Here is a 19831-nt window from a genome sequence, read left to right as displayed (position 1 = left end):
TACAGGAAGCCACAGAAGGGTTTGGGTTGGAAGGGACCTTAAATATCATCTATGTGTGTCTGTATACAGCAGGGGGAATTGCCTTTTATGTCGGTCATGAATCTTTGAGCTCAGACTGACTGCAATGCTGGTCAGCTTTAATTCTGTGTGGGGTTCCATATATGTGTGTCAGACCACATAACCCCAAAACAGGCATATTTCTAGTGACATTTAGCCTTAGTTTCCCAAATGAACACACTGACTTGCAGCAAGGCAGTCTTTCACAGGATGGAACTGCATTTATTTACCCAGGGTGTAACTTTAATCTTTCATCAGAATGCAGATATGAGCTGCTTTATGACAGTTTGTAAACTTGCACTTTATAAAAATTTGGGAATAAAACCTTTGCTAACAACAGTTGTGTTCTTGGAAATCAAGTTCCATCTACCGAAACCTTTTATGTTAGAGATACATCCCACATGTGAGTCATTGTTACAATTCAATAAATACTTTACAAAAATAATGCTAGCTTTTTTTAAAAAATTAAGACACTTTAAGACACCAGTAGTTCCTCCCAGAAAGCTTCCCTTAAAGAATAGCTTCTTCTGTAGGACACTGCATTCAGCATAAGAAAAATGGGGGAAAAGGGCTCGTTGCATCTTTTATCCCAGGGATCTTGTGGATTCCAGTTTTACTGTTCTCTAAAATAATAAACTTCCTTTTCTTAAAAGAAAGAAACAAGCAGATCCAAACATTCTTTGTATTAAAACCTGGGAAGGAACTGTTATCTTTTTGGTTCTTTGACATGGATTCCTTCTCTGCCCTCACTCCTCCAAAGACTTACAGCATGTTCAGTTCATGGTTCACAGCTGCTCTGGAGATGTAACCCCCAACAGATGCAGCTCTGCACCAGAGATGTCTCCAGGAGGGGGCTGTTTGTAACTCTTGCAGAACCACTGCACCAGGACATTTTCTGGCCCGTAGGAAAGCCACAGCTACATCTTCCTGCAAGCCTACCCCAGGTGGACTGCAAATACCTGAGCTAGAAGGTAACAGGAAGAATTCCAAGAGAAAAATTGGTAGGGATTTTCTATATTCACTTTTGACTATTACCCTTCCAAAAGAAATTCCTTCCTCCTTAGATATGACTGGTCATGAAACTAATTATAAAGAAAACTGATGCTGTAGGTGCATTAATCTTGTAAACCATTCCCATATGGAAGAGTACATTCTTCAATCCTATTGTTTATAACAACTTTTAAGTATGTGCCTCCTCAGCTGGGGCCTTGGGGCCTGATGGCGATGGCAGCTACCCTCCACCCCCTTCATTAGGTTACAGATGGGAAATAAAATGAAATGCACATTATTACATGAACGTTATTGCAGTATAAAATCCTATCAGGACAAGACTTATGTATGTCTGTATGCAAAAATAGGTGTGTGTGAGACAGAGAGATATGTGTTTATAAATTACACACACTGTGAAAAATACTCATGTATTATATTACAACTATATACATTCATCAGAAAGGAACTGACCAACCCCTGTCGAGGAGCCAACGCAGCAGCCATCATCAGTTCTTTGGCATCCAGGAAACGAATGCTATTTTGCATCTGAAGAAAAGGAAAATCTCCTCAGTATTCCCTTGCTTCTTGAAACTGCTTGTAGTAGTCTTCGTCTGACGGGTTTTCTGTGCACTTCTGCCCATTGTTGGGAGGCCGGGCTTCATTGTAGCGGCTCCAGTCACCTTTGCATATGATCCAAGGCAGAATGTCCACTTTGTAGTGGAGTTCCGCTGAGAATTCGATGCTGATCAGGTTGGGTGTTCCTGCCCCTTTGCCCCTGGTGATCAGCTGCATGTTATCATCGTAGCAGCAGTGCTGCGCTGCGAGCGTCGTGCTCTCCAAAGACAGCATGGAGCGGATGCAGTATCGTGCTGTGGGCTTATAGATCTCCAGTTTTTCCTTTGGACCACTCGCATCCTTCCAGCGGAAGCTCTTCCTCTTAAGTCGGTCAAAGATTTCAGCAGTGCTGTACGCAACTTCTCTGGGGTAGGAGCACGGGCAGCTGGGAAGGTCGTTGACCACTTTGTGCATATATTTCTTCAGGAACTCGCTCTTGCAGCTCATCCATCTCTCACAGCTATCAGTATCTGTTTCAGGGCAGGAAATGGAAACTTAAGATACATTAAGCAGCATCCCACTTGGTGTGATCAGTGATAGCAACTGAGTAAAGTGTAGCTGTTCAGCACCAGTGCTCTGCTGTAGAAAGAAAGGGCAATCACAGTTTGCTGCCCTGCCCACAGTGTATTGCTGTGCTGTCTTGTCAGATAAAGAAATCATGTGTGACTGATTTGAGTGCCTCAGGCAGTGCTAGTCTGAGTTACAGTGCAGAACCGGGCCAGTAGGAATCTGTGACATGTTTTCTACCTGGAAAATTTTAATTAAGCTACTGATATCTCCATGCAGCACAAGAGACACTACCATGGGTTGGTAAGCAGCAGAAAAAGGGAAATCACAATGATTTGATGCCAGTCTCCAGTTAGAATCCTTAGTCAGAACACACTCAACAGGGAAAATGGCAGTCAGATGATGAAGGATTAAGTTTCAGAAAATGCTAGAGATTACAAGATGGCAAGCAAGGCCTGTATTACTCATTTTGAAGTACATTTTAGACCCTAATTCAGTGTTTCTTAAAAAAACAAATACTTTTTTCTATTTGATATTCATTCACTTTTCAAGCATCAATATCTCAAACATGGAGGCTGACATCTTATCTGGCAAATGCAGCCAAAAGTGATTCAGGTTCTAAAAGGGCCTGTGTGATATAACATCAGAGTGGCCATACATCAGCAGGAGTTTATGGTGCCAGAGGCATGACATATAGCTGGGATTGAAGAGACTTGTAGACCATATTTAGTACCAGCACTTCATTATTTTGCAAGACTCTTGGGAGAATCCAGGTAAACATCCTACCTAAAACATTATTAAAGGCGTCTATATCATCCTATGGACTGTCAAAAACCACCTGCATTCTTGCCCCACACTTACTTTAAGAGGACTCTGCAGGAGAGTAACTAACTGGGACCTAAAACTCTTACAGCACACATTGTTGCAAAATATTTACTTAGTGATCTGTGTCCTGTGTTTCTATCTCCTTAAAGAGGCTCATCCTGTCTGTCATTAACTACTGTGCTCAGCCACCATAGTAGGGAGGTGCTGGGTTACAATATTTATTCAATTAATCCAGCATCCAGTGTCTCTGAGTGGCCACACTATAGTTTCATTGCAGGGACAAAATCAGAAGATTGCAGATGTTGGATTGAGTTTTAGATAGTTCAGAATCAAGCCATGTCCTATAAAATTGCATTGGCTACTCCCACTGCAGCACACAGAGCTATAAAAGCAATGCATGCTCATAAAAGTCATTGTCTTATTTTTCCTTTTTTTTTCTGATGTGACAACTGTATTCTTTTATATGAAATGAAAATTCTTTTATAGGCTATTTAACCAAAATAGTAAAGCGTGTTTGATTTCCCCCCCACTCCATTCCTGTGGAGTCCTACAGCTCTTTTCTGAATTAGGACAACAAATAACCCTTTTATGATGAAACAAGCACAGGACTTAAGGGGTGAAAGATTCTATGACCAAAGCAAATTTTCAGATCACAAACAGGAGCAAGATAATAAATGGCTGTTACTATTGACATTGTTAATGCTAAACTCAGTATCTTGATCCCCCAGAACTAATAAAATCCTAAGGAAGTCTCTTATCTGTTACTGAAGGATTGACTAGGCTGCTTACCAACTTCAAACAGTTTGGTTGCATTGAAGTCTTCACTCCCTGCAAGTAAACTCACTTCTGTGGCAGCTGTCCGGAAGGTATCTTCGATCCCTAAGACAAACACGTGTTAGTGGTGCTGCTGTTTTCTCATTAAAACACAATGGAACCAGCTGCCTCCTTGCCACCCCTTCTTCCCCAGGCTCTGCAAGGTGCTTTGTTTTGCCAGGGAACCATTCTGAAGTTGCTGTTGGACTGTTCCTTTAAAGCCACAATGACCAAGGAATCTGAGCTGTTAATAAAACAGAGTAACAGGCCTGAAGACAGGTGAGGAATTTAGCTCTGTACACAGGCAACCATTTCTCAAGGAAGAAGGATGCTGTTACAGGAAGACTGATGCTTGTTGGTCTCTCCCAGTGCCAGGAAGTTAAAAGGTGTGAGTAGGCAAGAGATAACCAACCTCTTCAAGCAATTCCATCCCCTCCACTTAACAGCTGTCAAATAAAATATCAGCATCTCAACATATCAGGATTTACCAGCAGTCTCCAGTTAATTGTTTGCTACCAGTTGAGAGAAACAGAGATTAACAGAAAAATTATCTTTCCAAAGTAAACATCCTTTTGTTGCTGCTTTAGTTCAGCCTATTGACACATCTAGCATTTCTGTGCCATGTAGGCTTAACACAAGTAGGTTTCAGGTTTTTTTTCCCTTTCCTCTCCATTGAATTGAAGACCTCTAAAGAGAACTGAAAGATCTTTAATATGTGATAACTATATGGTTAATAATGAAGTCTATTCACCATGATCTGGCCAATGAACTTTCTCCTGATCTCCTGAACTGGGGCATAATAGTGGCTTGCAAAACTTCAAAACAGCCTCAGGCCAATTTTCAATAAAATTATCATAGAGTTTTGCCTTAACTCCAGCACTGGATGTAGAATAATAGATACCCAAGAACCCATTACAAGGCAGTAATTCACTGTTGGAATTATAAACAGCAGAAGCTGAGCTTTGACCTTGTAATTTCAAAACTGTCAGCACAGCATCAAAGAGTGACTATATTTTGCTTGCTGATCGTTGGAGGTCCGTTATATGACATAATATATTCTTTCAATTTTTCCACTTTTTGGCGCTAGCTGGTAATAAATACTAGAGAATATAAGTGGAGGTTACTTGCTTTCTTCTGGAATTAACTCATTGAGGTTTTAGGATGTATGAGAGCATGCAGAAACATTTTTCCCAGGACTGCCTTGCAGTTGTTGCTTTGCAATGGAGACATGGATCTATCTGTGAGTGAGAAACTTCTTTCTAACTCTCTCACCAAGTCTTTTAAGTCTCTTCTCCAGCACTGTTGACATTTTATTTCCCATTAAAAAAATCCTAACCTCCAGTTTAAGAATTTCTGCCTTTCTGAGTCATTAAGTAAACTGAGAATAATGCATACCACCATGACTTGTGTTTTCACTTCTCTCTGATCTTGGGAAGTAATGAACTTGCACTTGTTCCCTGTGTTGTGGCAATTACTGCATGACAAATTAGCCTAAATTTAAACACACGGCAACATCTAAAAATCAGCTTTCCATAGCAGCTTCAAATTTTCATGATGTAGGCTTGAGTGCTCAGCTCTGATTTTGCCAAAGTGAAGACGGTGTGATGGTAAAGACACTTCAAAATGTGAACGGGTAGGAGCTAAGGCAAGGTTCCTTGACCATATTTTCTGAATATATTCAAGCCAAAACTATACATTCCTTCATCCCTGTTCCCAATGCAAGCAAGGCCATTCACTTCACAGCAAAACAGGAGCTCACTGAGGTAACAGCACAGCTGGCTTGAAATTCTAAAACAGCTCCAAATTAGTTTCAAGGGAGTAGATTACACCCTTTAGAATACAAAATGCCTATGCACAAAAATGACTACCATGACCTAGAGAAAGCCTGTACAGAATCACAGAATAATGAGGTTGGAAGAGACCTCTAAGATCATCACGTCCAACCTATGCCCTAACATCACAACTAGACTATAGCACCAAGTGCCAAGTCCAGTCTTTTTTTAAACACATCCAGAGATGGTGATTCCACCACCTCCCTAGGAAGACAATTCCAGTATTTTATTATTCTTTCAGTGAATTTTTTTTTTTCCTAATATCCAACCTGTACCTTCCCTGACGTAGCTGAGACTGTGTCCTCTTGTTCTGCCGGTTGCTGCTGCTGTAGTTGTCTTTTAAGTCCTAGGGGACGGTGGACTGCATCTAGCAGTGCATCATTACTATGAATAAACGCCGTTGAAAATCAGTGCGTCTTCTTCCACCGGAACCCCTACCTTGCCCCAGAACACACAGGCGCCAGGCTTTGTGTGCAGGACGGGTCTCTCCACCCCTGCCCACCTGTCCCTGCTTGCCCTGGCAGCAGTTCCCACCTGGGCAGGGTTCCCACCTGGGCAGTTGGGCCTGTCGCAGGTCCGGGACTCGGTGGCCGTGCAGGCGTAGCCGCAGGACCTGGTGCGCTTCTGGCTGCCGCTGCCGCAGGTGACGCTGCACAGGGACCACGGGCTCCAGTCGCCCTCTCCATCAATGTAATCTGTGTGAGGACAAATGGGAGGAAGGAAATGAGGAAACAAAACTCCTACTACCCCAAACTACTGTGTAGTGTTTTTTATTAAGAAGGCAAAATCACGAATGGGATCCAGATGTCTCTACCTGAAGCTTGGGCCGAATGCCAGGCGCAAGCCTGCTGTTTAAATGGTTTTCACACTTGATGCTCCTCAGGGAAATGCACACAACGTTATTTGAAAAAATATTTCCTTTCTCTTTTGACCTTTTGGCTGCTGAGGATCCTCAGCTGCAAAGCTCGGTCATGAACTAACAGTACACATCTATTCACATAATTTCCCTGCATATAGGAATATGTTTGTGGACCAAAGACTAATCGGGCAAAGGATAAATTCACTTTTCTTTTTCATCTTTTCAAAACAAACAACAGTACTCAATTTTTGGGCAAGATGCATGTTGTTGGGCTATGGGAAGCTAAGGGTCATGAGTGAAAATCACAATTTTGTTTTTCAGTCCCTTAAACAGGGAACAGATATTTCAGGAATACTGCTATGACAACAGGGAACCGCACGCTTTTCTTGCACCAAGAACAACATGCCATATTTAGTGTTTCATGTGAATTATTAAATAACATCAAATCTGACTAATACTAGAAGGAACCTTATGAAAAAGAAACATGATTTTTTTTCTTCTGGCAGACAGCCAAAGGCACTGGACACCAGGTCTGCATAACAAAAGCTGATGCCACTGAGAGACTGGGAGTTCCTAAATCTTCACAAACAGCCTTCTTTGTAAGCTGTGTAAACTGTTGCACATCCCACCGTGTGAAGGCCACCAAACAAAGCCCACGAACCTGTCCCAGCTTTCTTGCCTTCCCACTGACCTCCCTAGCTGGGGACATTTGGCTTAATGGTTTTCCCTGCAACCTACAGAAGATATTTTACTGTGATCATAACTTGCCGCTGTAGCTCCTTTGGGTTACATCACCACTGATAGCAAAGCAAAATCTGGTTTAGTGGCTCTGAGGCAGCTCTGCTCTACAGCTATAGGTAAGAGTAGCTAAGCTACAGGAAGACCCAGGGAGGGTTCCCTGGTCTCTGTGCTACATGTAATTCCTGCTCCACCCCAGGGCCATGCTGTCTGTGGGCTTCCTGAGCTGGTTAGCAGAACACGGAACTTGATTTGTTCCATATGTAACGACTGACAACAGCTCTGTGGGGTGCTATTAAACATTTATTGCCAGGAGTATGGGAAGGTTATATATCTCACTCAGAGCAAGCTGCCTAGATGCGAGTTCCCCATGGCAAGGACCTTATGTGTTTCTTCTCCTTTTCTGACAGGGCTGATGATGGGGAAGCCACCACACTGGAATCGGGTGTCTGCAGTAGGATGTGGGTGTGAACACGGCTAATGTCAGTGTGCAAGACCCGTGGTTCTGGGATTTGCCAGCAGGTAGGCACCACAACAGTCCAAAAAGGCATCAGATGCCTCAGAAGTGATTTGCCCACTATGCCTGGCCCTGCTCTTCTTCTCGGCTCTTTTCCAATTCTTTTCTCTCCATGTGGTTGGCGAGGAGGAGGGCAGGAGAGCAGGTGCAATGCCTCTCAAACAGCCCAGCCCAGGAGACACAGGAAGGGCAGGGAGAGGCCTTGGCAGTGGCAGGAGGGGACAGAGACACACAGCAAAGGTATGAACATGTCAGTGGGTGGAACATCTACACCCCTCACGGGCAGGATCTGCTACTACACCCTGCTGGACAAGGCCATTATTTTATAATAGAAAAAAGGCCAGGAGTTGTTTCCAGTTAGCTGGATGCTCTGGTGTGCAGCAGGGAGCTTTAGGATAATTTTTAGACCTACCTACCTAGTGTTTACAGTGCACTATGAAGCACACTATTGAATATACCATGTTAGATTTTCAGTTGCAGCTCAACCTGTTCTTCCTATTTGCATATTTGTAATTCTTACTATGATTTATCTATCACAATTATTTGTGAAAGCAATTTTATTTAACTAATATGAATAACTGCCCAAGATATGAATTCTTGGCAATAAACTCGTTTACAAATAAACATAGGTGCAAAAAGAAGGGATAGACTTTAATCTTCTGGCCACAAAATTTAAAACATATGAACGTGTTTAAACACACTATTCCATAAAAACTCTCTCTTGATTTTTAAGATTCTAGTACTTCAAGTCAGTCAAATAATGGAAAAACAAGTTTGTTTTACCCAGGCACTCTACAGCATATGGGGAATAACAACAGAAATGCCACGGTAAAAGTACCATGGCTTTGACACCTTGTTCTGACTAAAAGTAGTCTTTATTTACACACAACTTAAATTCAAGGGGCTCTTCCTGTGAGCACAGTTTAGCTCACCTCCCTTGGGTCATTCCCATGTGGATAGTCACAGCCTGTAAGGGCAGTGAATAGCTGTAGCTCTTCTCTGTTTCTGGTTTCTGCAACTATTTCATACAACAAGCTGAAAACAATTGTTTTCCCCATGACACATCTGGAAGAATATTACACGCACAAATACACAATGTTCCTGCTGCACATGCCACTCCCCACACATGCACCAACATAACTCATCTTATTTGTGTATCCACCAAATACTACTGCATTTCAGATCTTGCTTATTTATCCAATAGTTATATTCTGGTTCCCAAACCACCACACGATTCTAAATTTGTACTTACCCTTACTCTAAAAATAAACATGAAACCTTGTTTCCTCTACTTTTTAAAAAAAGCACATGTCGGACTGAAAAAGGCCCTCATACCAGTTATCCCTTCTGGGATTTTCAAGATTATAGATTTACTAGTGGAATGCAGCTACCACAGTACTGCTTGTGCATTTGCACAGATTTGTATTTGAAAGCCGATGAACAAAAGCCACATGTTGAACAATTCTATTTTGCTTGGCCTGATCTCAGCGATGCCTCACCATTCTCATTTCCCTCGTGCTTGTTTTTACAATCCCAAGATGCCCATACGAGGCCTGGAACACAAACCTACCATACTCTGGCTGCTCCTTGGACTCGAATGTCCGGTGACTCGGTGCATGACTATCCCACCCACCGAGAGGGTTGAGGAAGTTGCTGTCCTCAGTGGTGCTGTCATACTTGTAGTCCTGGTCACCGCTGCTCATGCGAGTCAGGGTGGAGGACCTCTGCCACCAGTTCCTCCAGTCGGGTGATGGGGCTGGCCAGCTGGGCTTGCTGCTCTCCTTCTGCAGATCCTTGTCTGTCTCTGTGTCAGGGCTATCCACCACTTCAATGGTGACCTGTGGGATTCAGAACAGACCAGCCTGACCGTCAATGCCTCCTCTTTGTCAGTGGGAAGCTTTCCATACAGCAAAGACAAGGTGCTGCCTGGCAAAGGGGCTGTGCAATGTCGCCCTGATTCTTAAGATTTTCTAAAGCCTTCTGAGTCTACATTCTGTTAGAAAACTTTCCCACACAATTTCTATAAACAGCATATTGTTTTGTATTCATTCATGGAGGTGGAGAAACTTATGTACTAGTGGTTTGTCCAATGTCTTTGGAGAGGTGGCCCATTCACTCTCCAATCCACCGTCACCTTTGGAAAAGTATAAAAGTTGGATTCAGAGAATAAACCTTCTTCTTTACCTTGCAAATAGCAGGTGACTTGCGTTGTGCTTTCACATGTCCTATAGTGACAGTGCAATACCATGGTTTTGGCATGTTGTAAACCATATGTGGATTACTGAACCCAGAGACATGCAAAGGCTGAGTGACTCTTTCTGCTACCTCTGCTGAATCAGACCTTGGAACCAAGGCTAGGAAAAATCCTGCACAAAATAATAACTCATGTTGTGCCTAAAACCCTTGCAGCAGAATTTTCTGTCTTATGGGGAAAATGTGTTTAGAGCCTAACATATATGACCAGGAAAAGGAAAACCAAACCTCTACTCTATGCTGAGGCTGAATTTGAGGTAAGCATGGAGCACACTAGTGTGCAGAGCCTGTTCCAAGGACTTGGGTTGACTCAAGATAAGCAAGGCCATGTGTGTGAAGGTTAAGATGCAGAGCCCAGGTATTGCTGGGTTTGCATCTGTCTTGCCCCTCTGGCAGCAGCCCAGCTGTTACTGCTGCATGAAACCACACTTTGTGGCAGTGATGGGAGCCAGAGGCTCCTCTGACCATTGCTGAGTAAGCCACTTGCTGCAAAACCCTTTAAAGCAGGTCCTTTTGTCATGCTGGAAGAGTATAATGACCTGTTATGGTCAACCTGTTTATAGTTTCTAACAAAGCCCAGAACCAAAATTCAGAGTTTGCTGCCCAATTCCCTCACAGACATCACAAATGTCAATACCATTCTGCATAGAAGCAGCCTTTGATTATTGCTTTCTGTGCTGAACAATGTGTAATTGTAAAACTCTTGGATAAATACTGTGTGTGCACATAGGTGGCTATTTAGGTAGAAGCAGAGACTAGCCATGAGAAACCTCGGCACTGTGAGTCATGCAAACATTGGGTGGCCACAGATAGATCATAAAATGCTCTGATGTTTCATGCTAATATGCTTCAGTGATTACACTAGACTGGCTAAACAACCAAAACTGACTGCCAGATATATCTATAATATTTAATATGTATGGAGGCATTCCCAGCCTTTCAAGATGGTACACAATGAAAATCAGGTTATATAAACCAGAAATCACGTACTGTTATGCTAAAAGTAATTTACACCGCCCTGTGGATGTGCATTGTACATAAAATGTTCATTTTATACAAGTTTTATAACTAAAATCACAAGACACACATAAGAAAAAGAAAGAAAAGGTCACAGCTACCTTTAATCCACAGACTGTGACATACAAAGCAAAGCAGAACTGTCATGTCTTCATTTGCCCACATAGCCTTTCTTTGGAGACAGGAGATTTTGAACCTATTTCATGCTTTGCATTTGACCATAGGCCATGCCATTGAAATGAAAAACCTTGCAGGCTACTATGAAGCTCCACTGGTAAAAGAGCAAGAGCAAGAGAAAATGCAATAGTCAGCCTAATAGCATCTTTACACAAAGGGTATTTCATTCCCAGCCTAAATATGGGATTGGAATGATTACTTCATTAAAACTCAAGTTTCTACAGACCAAGAATTAAAATGGATTTCATAATCTTGAAAACATCAGATTCAGTTCAGGGATTCAAAAGTGCTACGTCTATCCAAGCAAAACAGAGTTTTCACAATAAATGAAAGGAAATCACCTTACTGAGCAGCAAACATTGCCAGTGGTGGGGCTCGGTACTCCCCACCTGGAAATCAGTACAGTTCTAGTACTTTAGCAGCAAGTATTTTTAGGACCACACTAACTCTCTTAGCAATGACTCAGCAAAGTGGAAAAAAACCAAACCCTCTGATTTAAAAATATGATAATTGCACCATATGCTTTGATAATCTGTACCTGTATGAAAGTCAATCAGCGTGAACTGGCATTATTTCAGCCAAGGATAATTTGAAGAATCACAAGAACTTGATTTTAAATAATGGTTGATGATGCCAAGTCAACTTAAGGAAAAGAGGGTTTGCAGGGACAGAGAAACTTTTTCTGAGCTTGATGCTACACTGGTGAGGAAAGGCAGGTGGAACACACATGCTTCCAGTGTCAACAGACCCCACCAAACCTCCAGCAGCACTGCCACTAACTTACTTCCAAGACTAGAATATCTGTGCAATCAGCCCCTTCAGTCTGTTTTTACCTCTGAGGAAGCTTATTAGAAAGGCCTCTAAAATGGGTTTTCCAACACAGTGCCAATTTAAAAATCAAAAACAGCAGAAGCAAAATCCAGTGTGATAGTTTGACACATATCTATGTTCCCCTCTCCACTGCTTTAAGCTTTGATTACCAAGGTGTTTATTGTGGAATAAAAATCATGCAGTGAAAGAAATTCTGTAAAGAATCCTGGGATTGTCTGAACTGCCACTCTTGGAAATTAGAAGCCAGCTTCAATCAGCTCTGGTGTTTTCAGGGACTTGGCTTTATGGACCTTCCAGAGGCTGGGAGGAAATCAGTGCATAGTCCTAGGAATCCCTCCACCACTCTATGACCCAGAAGTTAGGGCAAAATAGTGAGAAGAGACTGCTGTTCCAGGTGAGCAATTGCTCCCTTATCCCAGTCTAAAATTTTGAAAAATGAGCTTTCACTGAGTTCTTCCCAGTACTTACAGATAGACTTACAGTGTTAGTCCATGACTGCACTTACACATATACTTGTACACATTGGTGGCACTGAAATATGTAACTTGTGTGATCAGTTTCTATATTGGGGGCTGTTTATAAAAAGGAATAAAGAAATCAGGAATTAGAGAATAAAGATCAAGAACTAGAATAATACAAACCAAGCGTTTAGAGAAGCTCTGGAAAAGCTTTCATACTATGTAAGTATTCCAACAAAAACATGTTCTCTTAAAAATTAAAAACCAGATCTGGTTTAGCAGCTCTACCTTGGAGCCCATTTTAGAGGCTGATTTCTTCTTCCAGTGTTTATCAAAACTGTAAAGATTCATTTTTTCTCAAGCTTCCCAAAATGTCTGTGGTAACATAGTTCTTGTATAAATCCACAATCATCCTCAGAAGTACTCAAACCTAAAATAAAGCCACTTTGTTGTCTGAGCTAGGAATAAGGACATTAATCTGAAAACTGTTAAAACCAATTGGCGTAGGCACATTAAAACAACAGATTTGCAATCAATTTCTAATGAAACAAGTGTATCATGCACAGATGTCTCCAGACACCAACATCCAATTTTCTCTTGGCCAAAAATATACAGAAGATAAAGATTATCCCAGCCTGTTAGAGTGCACAAAAAGTTCTGTGTTCCTCTTTACTGAGACAATGTTTCTGAATTCACTTTACTGATGTAAACATTGCCCTAAGCGACTAGAAGATTATGTTTCAGGAAGAACTGTGTTTGTCATGTGCAAGCAGCAGATCCTACAACATTTCTATCCTGTTTTTTTTTCATGCAATTGATGCAAATTTTCAATACGGGACTTGCCATTCTGGGTAAGATACACATGTGCAAGTCAGCAATGAGGTAAGTACAACAGGAGAACAGAAACACGTTCAGTATGAGATTGAAATGGTACACCTGGCTTTACATCCCATAATTTTAATTAAAATGCTATCAGCAGTGACAGTAATTTAGTTCTGGTTGTGACATGTCATTTAGAACAGTTCCTGGACTTTAAAAGTGAAGGTCACTCAAGCTTTGTTAGAAGCAAAGAAGACAATGTGACTTGAGACCTGAAATTTCTATTTAATGTTGCCAAATATAAATGTTAGCTAAAAAGTACATCTAATAAAATGTGTGAAAAATGACATTATGATGCAGGTGGATGTGAAGGAAATGGCCATGGGTGAACCTGGAGATGAGTTGAGCCCTGCAGTTCTTTTTTCAAAGCAGATCGTACAGCCTTGTTTCTCCGTGGTTGTGCATGTTCGTAGAGTGGGTGGTTTTGTGTAGATGTGTTTCTAAGAGAAGGTAGTAACCCAGTAGGTATCAAAGAGAGAAAAGAGGTAATGAGTAGATAACAAAGCTAACACAGCAGCCTGGAGTGGTGTGACTGGTGAATATGGCCACAGGCCTTGTGGCAAATGACAAAGACGAAGCAGGCATTAACTTCTGCTTTAAAACCACTCCTGTCAATTAACATGTCTATCAACATGGTTTTAAACAGGAATCCTACCTGTTTCTGTGCAATTTTCACCCAGGACATGTCACCTCATCAAAATGTTTAACACATCCATTAGAACTGGAGCTCATCCAGCTGGGTTTCAGCTCTCTTGGTCATGAAGCTTGACCAAGATCTAAGTTCAGTGAGGAACATGAATATCAACAAAATGCCCTTATTGCCCAAAGAGGTTATGAACTCCCCGTCCCTGCAGGTATGACAAGGCTGGATAGGGCTCTGAACAGCCTGATCTAATGGAAGGTGTCCCTGCCCGTGGCAGGGGGACTTTAATGAGATGATCTTGATGGTCCTTTTCAACCCAAACCACTCCATGGTTCTGTGAGTTTTCCCTTTTCTGCTCATTTGTCGTGCAACAACAGAGCAGCACATTCCCTGACCCTGTTTTCAGTACACAAACCTGGGAAATCACTAATAAAAAGAAAAGGTGAGGGACAAGAGCAAAAGGTTCAATTGCAGATTGAAACATCTGGCTACAAACAGAGGGTTGGCTGCAGAGGGTGGAGAGGTTGTAGAAGGCTGTTTGGAACAGACAAGAAAAATCCATCAGAAATGGAAAACGGGCAGGTTCCTATACACCTCTCATGTGACTTCTTTCTGCTGCTCAGGGGAAAGACTAATTCCGACTTTGAATAATAACCCTGACAAATTACAGGGTCTGCACAGGCATCCCTTGCCTGGTCTGTCAAACAAGTGCAAACCTAGACAGCAGGAATTTTCCACTTGTGAAATGAAAAAAAAAAGTGCAATCACACAACCAAAAGTTTTTGTACACCTTCTCATCTAGAAGTCTTCCAGGCATTGACAGAATCATTAAAATGACAAAAAAGAAAACAAAATACACCAAACCAAGCAGCCAGTCTGTGCTCAACAGCAGTGACTGTGGGTAAAAATTTTACAAGGCTAGATCACCACAGGAAGGCCAATAAGAGTTGTCCTGGTCATGTATGCAAAGAGTCATATTTATTTGGATTACTACAGCTCTGACTGTTGCTTCTGAGGGTTTTCTAGAGACAGTCTGCTGTACTTACATTATCATCTGATAAATACGGGGGTACCTGGGGTAATCTCAATTCCTCTGATGGTGTTCTGATACTCACTTTTAGATCATCACTAAAAATGCACATAGCAGGGCATGATGCAGCAAGCACCATCTCACAGATCTCACAGGAACCAGAGAAGAAATAGCCCTAAAGAGAACTCTCTGGAGCATTTTTTCCACCTGCTTTTTTGGAAGAAATTTATGCCTCTTTCTTAGATTTTTTAATTCCCAGGTATAATTTCCATTTTAAAATGCTATTTTTGGTTTATGCAGTAGGAGGAAAAAGAGGGTTTGAGTCTTTGAGAAGAAAATATGGCCATTGTGCTATCTTAAAACAGAGGCTGTTTTCTCCTATCCAGCCTCTCAGTCCTAGGAGGACTCTTTAAATCAACACTCCCAGAACTGTAACTTACAGATCTGGGAGCCATTGTGCAAAAAGAAAAATAAGCATCAATTCTGTTTTCACCTGCCAAATAGCTGATGAGAAATTTGCAAGTCGACATATGTCTCTGTTTCTGTTCAGGTCATTTTAGTACTGTTTAACAAGCAAGAATTCACTATAATCCTGTTTTTTTGTAAAAGAGTAGGCCAACTTTTACAACCTTTAGGCAAAAAAATAAACTTTCTCTGACTGTAAGGAATTAATGGGAGTTTTATGTCCATGAGGCTTGACCAGCTGTAAGACTGTTAAACAAGAACTTAAAGAAACTTGTATAATCACTATTTACTCACCTAAATAAGCAGAATGAATTCAGAGAAAGTAAAATGCACAACTTAGGGAACCTCTTTCTTAAAGTGCTCATCCTTGTGCACAGGAGCTCTGGGATCAATGTTTCCCCTTTCCAGTTTACAGGACCAGTCTTCCCAGTTCTCAGAGTCCAGCAAAACTGCTGACATAGTTGCTGACAAATTTCCAAAATCGAGTGGTGGAAAAAGAGGTCACAGCAGCAGCCATTACTCTGAAAACAAGCCAGGGAATTGTTTCCATCTCTTTTATACCTGTGTCTAAACTTTGTATGCTGTTACCACTCAGGAAAGGTTTTTGTTTCCTCCTGTCCTCCTCTGCAGTTTACATACTGTTCAAATAGTGATGTTGCATGATTTGCTTCCCTACAGCTTCCAATCTTCCCTTCTGTCTCAGGTTACAAGATGTGACTTGGGGCGTGTATTCTATTCCATCTGTCAGAGGTGTGGCTGTAGTTTTCTGTTAATTGGGCAGTTTTCTTTATCTCTTCCACAACCAATCCTCCCTCTGGGAAATACCTTCTGTTAATGGGCCATTGAGCCTCACACATAACTGATAAAATGACCATCCCAATGGGAGATGCTCTGCCCAGGGGGAGGAGCCAAGCATTTCTACCTGGATATAATCTGATATTTAGAACACCACAGGCAGCCAGCACTGGATTCCCAGAGAAGCACTTTCTTCTCTGCTGGTTTCCCAGAGGAAGACCAGACCCATCTACACCACCACTGGACCTTCAGAGGAAAACTCCACCCTTGTCCATGTTCCCTGCTCCAGCAGAACCACAGCTGGCACTGCAGGAGCACTGCAGCCACCATTTAATCAGACCGCTACCAACACCCTGACCAACAGGGTGTCAGGTCGTATTATGACTCTGTCAATGTTGTTTTTTTTGTTTTTTTGTACTATTGCACTTGTATTTCAATTTTCCTAGTAAAGAACTGTTATTTCTATTCCCACATCTTTGCCTGAGAACCCCTTAATTTCAAAATTGTAATAATTCAGAGGGAGGGGGTTTACATTTTCCATTTCAAGGGAGGCTCCTGCCTTCCTTAGCAGACTCCTGTCTTTTCAAACCAAGATACCTTCCTAAAGCTTTCCAGAATGGTTCTCCTAGCACAAGAGAAGTGTTCCATCACCACATGTTGAACATGTTTGCTCCTTCGGCCTGTCAAGTATTAGACCTGCCCTTGACCCCAAATCTGTGACATTTCTTAATGGTCCAAGTCATCTATGGTGAACGCAAGGGAGTGATGCTGTGGAGGCAGCTTCTTCTCACCCAGTCATGGGTAAGAATCATGCACTGGTTTGGGTTGGAAGGGGCCTTAAGGATCATCTCATTCCACTCCCCTGCCATGGTGCCATGGTCAGTGATACCTTCCACCATACCAGGTTGCTCAGAGCCCCATCCAGCCTGACCTTGAACACTTTCGGAGATGGGGCAGCCACAGCTTGTGTGGGCAACACCTGTGCCAGGGCCTCACCACCCTGAGAGGAAAGAATTTCTTCCAAAAACTACTTGCTAAAACTACTAAACTTATCCTCTGCCAGTTTAAAGCCATTCTCTCTTGTCCTATCACCCTATAAGAGGGACTTGTAAAAAGTCCCTCTCCAGCCTTCTTGGAGCCTATTTAGCACTGGAAGGTGCTCTAAGGTCTCCCCTGAACCTTCTGTTCTCTGGGCTGAACATCCCCAGCCCTCTCAGCCTGTCTCCAGAGCAGAGGTGCTCCAGCCCTCTTGAGCATTTTGGCCTCTCACCAGCAGATCTATTACATTTTTACATACGTACTTCTTAGACATATCAAAGGGATGGTAATTTTGTGGGCTGGGGGACTATAAGAAGCCAGGAATTAATTTAACCAGAAAACCAGATCTATTAGTGCATTGTTTTTATAAGCACATCTTAGGCAGAACAACATTTGAATTTATTGTTTTGGTTAAAAAAGACCGCTTATTAATGCCAATTTTGCTTCAAGGCTCTGAATTAAAAACAAATCACTCATTTTTTCCTCTTTCCGATCCTTGAAGTTTCAAGATGCAAGTGGCTTGTAAGAGTCTGTTCCAAAGAACAGTTTGAGGAATAACATATAACAAAGTTTCTTGCAGACAACTTTTTTTTATACTACAAGCAGCTGCTACAGAGACTAACTCTAAGTCTCACTGCCATACAGAGGAATGCATTTTGAGCTGAAACTGAAGTACTTGTTCTCTGTCAGCCTTTGGGATGGTTGCATTTTATAATAGCATACAAAATGTAAATCTGTTCATAAACAAATTTTACAACAGTAAATTGAAGGCAGGAATTAAAATACCCATTTTTTTTCAATGAAGGCAATATGCTCCAAAATGGCAATGACAAAGATGGGTTTAGTATATTATATTGTACTATATACATTCCCTGTTGGTAGAGATGGATTATTCTGACTGCTCAGCACGGAATCCAGGCTGAAAGTCGTCTTGGCTCAGTAAAATAACACCATGTAAGTTATAAAATAGTCAGATGTTAACACAAATTTGTACCTGAATGTTGGGATTCTGCCCATTGATATCTGCTTTTGACAGGTCAGGGAAGTTTGGGAGGTCCAGAAGAAAAGACCTGGGTCCATCTCTTTGCAAGGATGTATGCCCGCTCTCCTGCCTGAATTGCTCCTTAGGAAATGGCCGATGGGCAGCCTGGAGATTGGGGAATTCTCGTCGCTCCTCGGGGTTCAGGGTGAAACTGTCTTCAGGAGAATGGTCCTCTGCAGTCAGTGTGTTCTGGGGAAGAAAAGCAAGGCCCAATAATGACAACTGAGACCGTGCAGTCCTGTCAGTGCCCCCATCCCTCCAGTGGCTGCAGCCTTACAGCACTCAGACCCACAGCTCGCTACTGAAACACAGATCTGTAACCAGCTGACACAAAATAAAACTGAGTCAGACTTGGGGACTTAATTCTTCCAGGCTCCTGAACCATTCCAGCCTTGTGGCGAGCACCTACACATGGACACAAGCATCAGACTTAAAACAAACCTAGAAACATGAGGCTCTGAAGTAACCCCAGGGAATCAAATTGTACCACATTAAACATGTCCCAAAAAATGCCGAAAAGCATCCATCTTAAATTATTTTAGTTTGCTTTGTTCCAAAGTGAAGCAAAAACACTGACTGCTAAGGCCATGAAATTTATGGGATTAAAAGATCCCACCACAGAGCTGGCAACCTCCCCTTCTCTCCCCTCAGTCTGCAACAACTTCCATCTCGTCTCTGAGTTCCTCACCCAATTTCTCTGGTCTTGGGCATCTGAACCTTCCTTCCTCTGGGATCTCATTTTCATGTTTGCCTAATGGTGGGATTGAATTTCACCAAGCTGTGGGTCAGCGGTTAATGCTTTTGTTATTGTTGAGCGTACTTCTGGGTTTTGTAGTATATTACAGCAGGCTTCCTCTGAACCTCTGAACCAGTAGCACTGCTGCCACTGCCTTTGACCTCACCAAGCAGACACATTTAGTATCAAAACACTGGCTCCCTGGGTTAGGACTGGCCTGGGGACTTGGGGGAAAAAACAGCAGAGAAGCCAAATCTTCTTATGGCTCCAAAAAAAAAGAAAGGGAAAAAAAAAAAAAGAAGAAAAAAAAAAAAAGAAAAGAAAAAAAGAAAAAGAAAAAAAAAAAAGCATGGATCAGATTCAGCACAGGTTTTGGGTTTGACTCAGCTGAAAAATTTTAGCTTGAGGTCTTAGTATGACTGCCTGGGGAGTTTTTATTTTGAGTTCATAAAGAGACAGCAAGCATGGAGAGGGTAAATGTTAAAGACCTATCTTTTAAAACAAGCACAATTAAAGTGGAATGGCCACATGTGGTTCTGGCTCTACTGAAGCATATTTTTGCCAGCATTTCTGGTTAAACGGCATCTCCATCCAGCTCCCCTGGTTCAAATTAAGCCACAGCATACCTTTAGCTAAGCTCTCAGATAGATAAAGCTCCAATGCTTTTTCTTTTATTTTGTGTTTATTTGCTTAGAAGGTTCTAAATTGACCTTT

The 19831-nt window shown here is 42.0% G+C and overlaps 1 protein-coding gene across 2 annotated transcripts in view; it reads right to left on the bottom strand.

The window, feature by feature from the left end:
* Positions 1-255: 255 nt before the first annotated feature.
* The window catches only part of ISM1 (isthmin 1), a 39200-nt gene continuing 19624 nt past the window's right edge, over positions 256-19831 (bottom strand). The window contains exons 2-6 of one of the 2 annotated variants that reach the window (XM_021527826.4): positions 18334-18570; positions 9324-9591; positions 6191-6334; positions 3784-3873; positions 256-2132 (exon numbers count right to left, since the gene is read on the bottom strand). In XM_021527826.4, the coding sequence (XP_021383501.1) occupies positions 1615-2132; positions 3784-3873; positions 6191-6334; positions 9324-9591; positions 18334-18570 (1257 nt within the window). In that variant the 3' untranslated portion in view covers positions 256-1614. Of the gene's footprint in view, positions 2157-3783; positions 3874-6190; positions 6335-9323; positions 9592-18333; positions 18571-19831 lie in introns of both variants that reach the window. The other variant, XM_085576108.1, reaches the window with a different exon arrangement.

Source organism: Lonchura striata, chromosome 3 (assembly GCF_050655825.1).
Source record: "Lonchura striata isolate lonStrDom1 chromosome 3, ASM5065582v1, whole genome shotgun sequence".
Classification (NCBI taxonomy): domain Eukaryota; kingdom Metazoa; phylum Chordata; class Aves; order Passeriformes; family Estrildidae; genus Lonchura; species Lonchura striata.
This window is presented reverse-complemented; position numbering and strand designations above follow the sequence as displayed.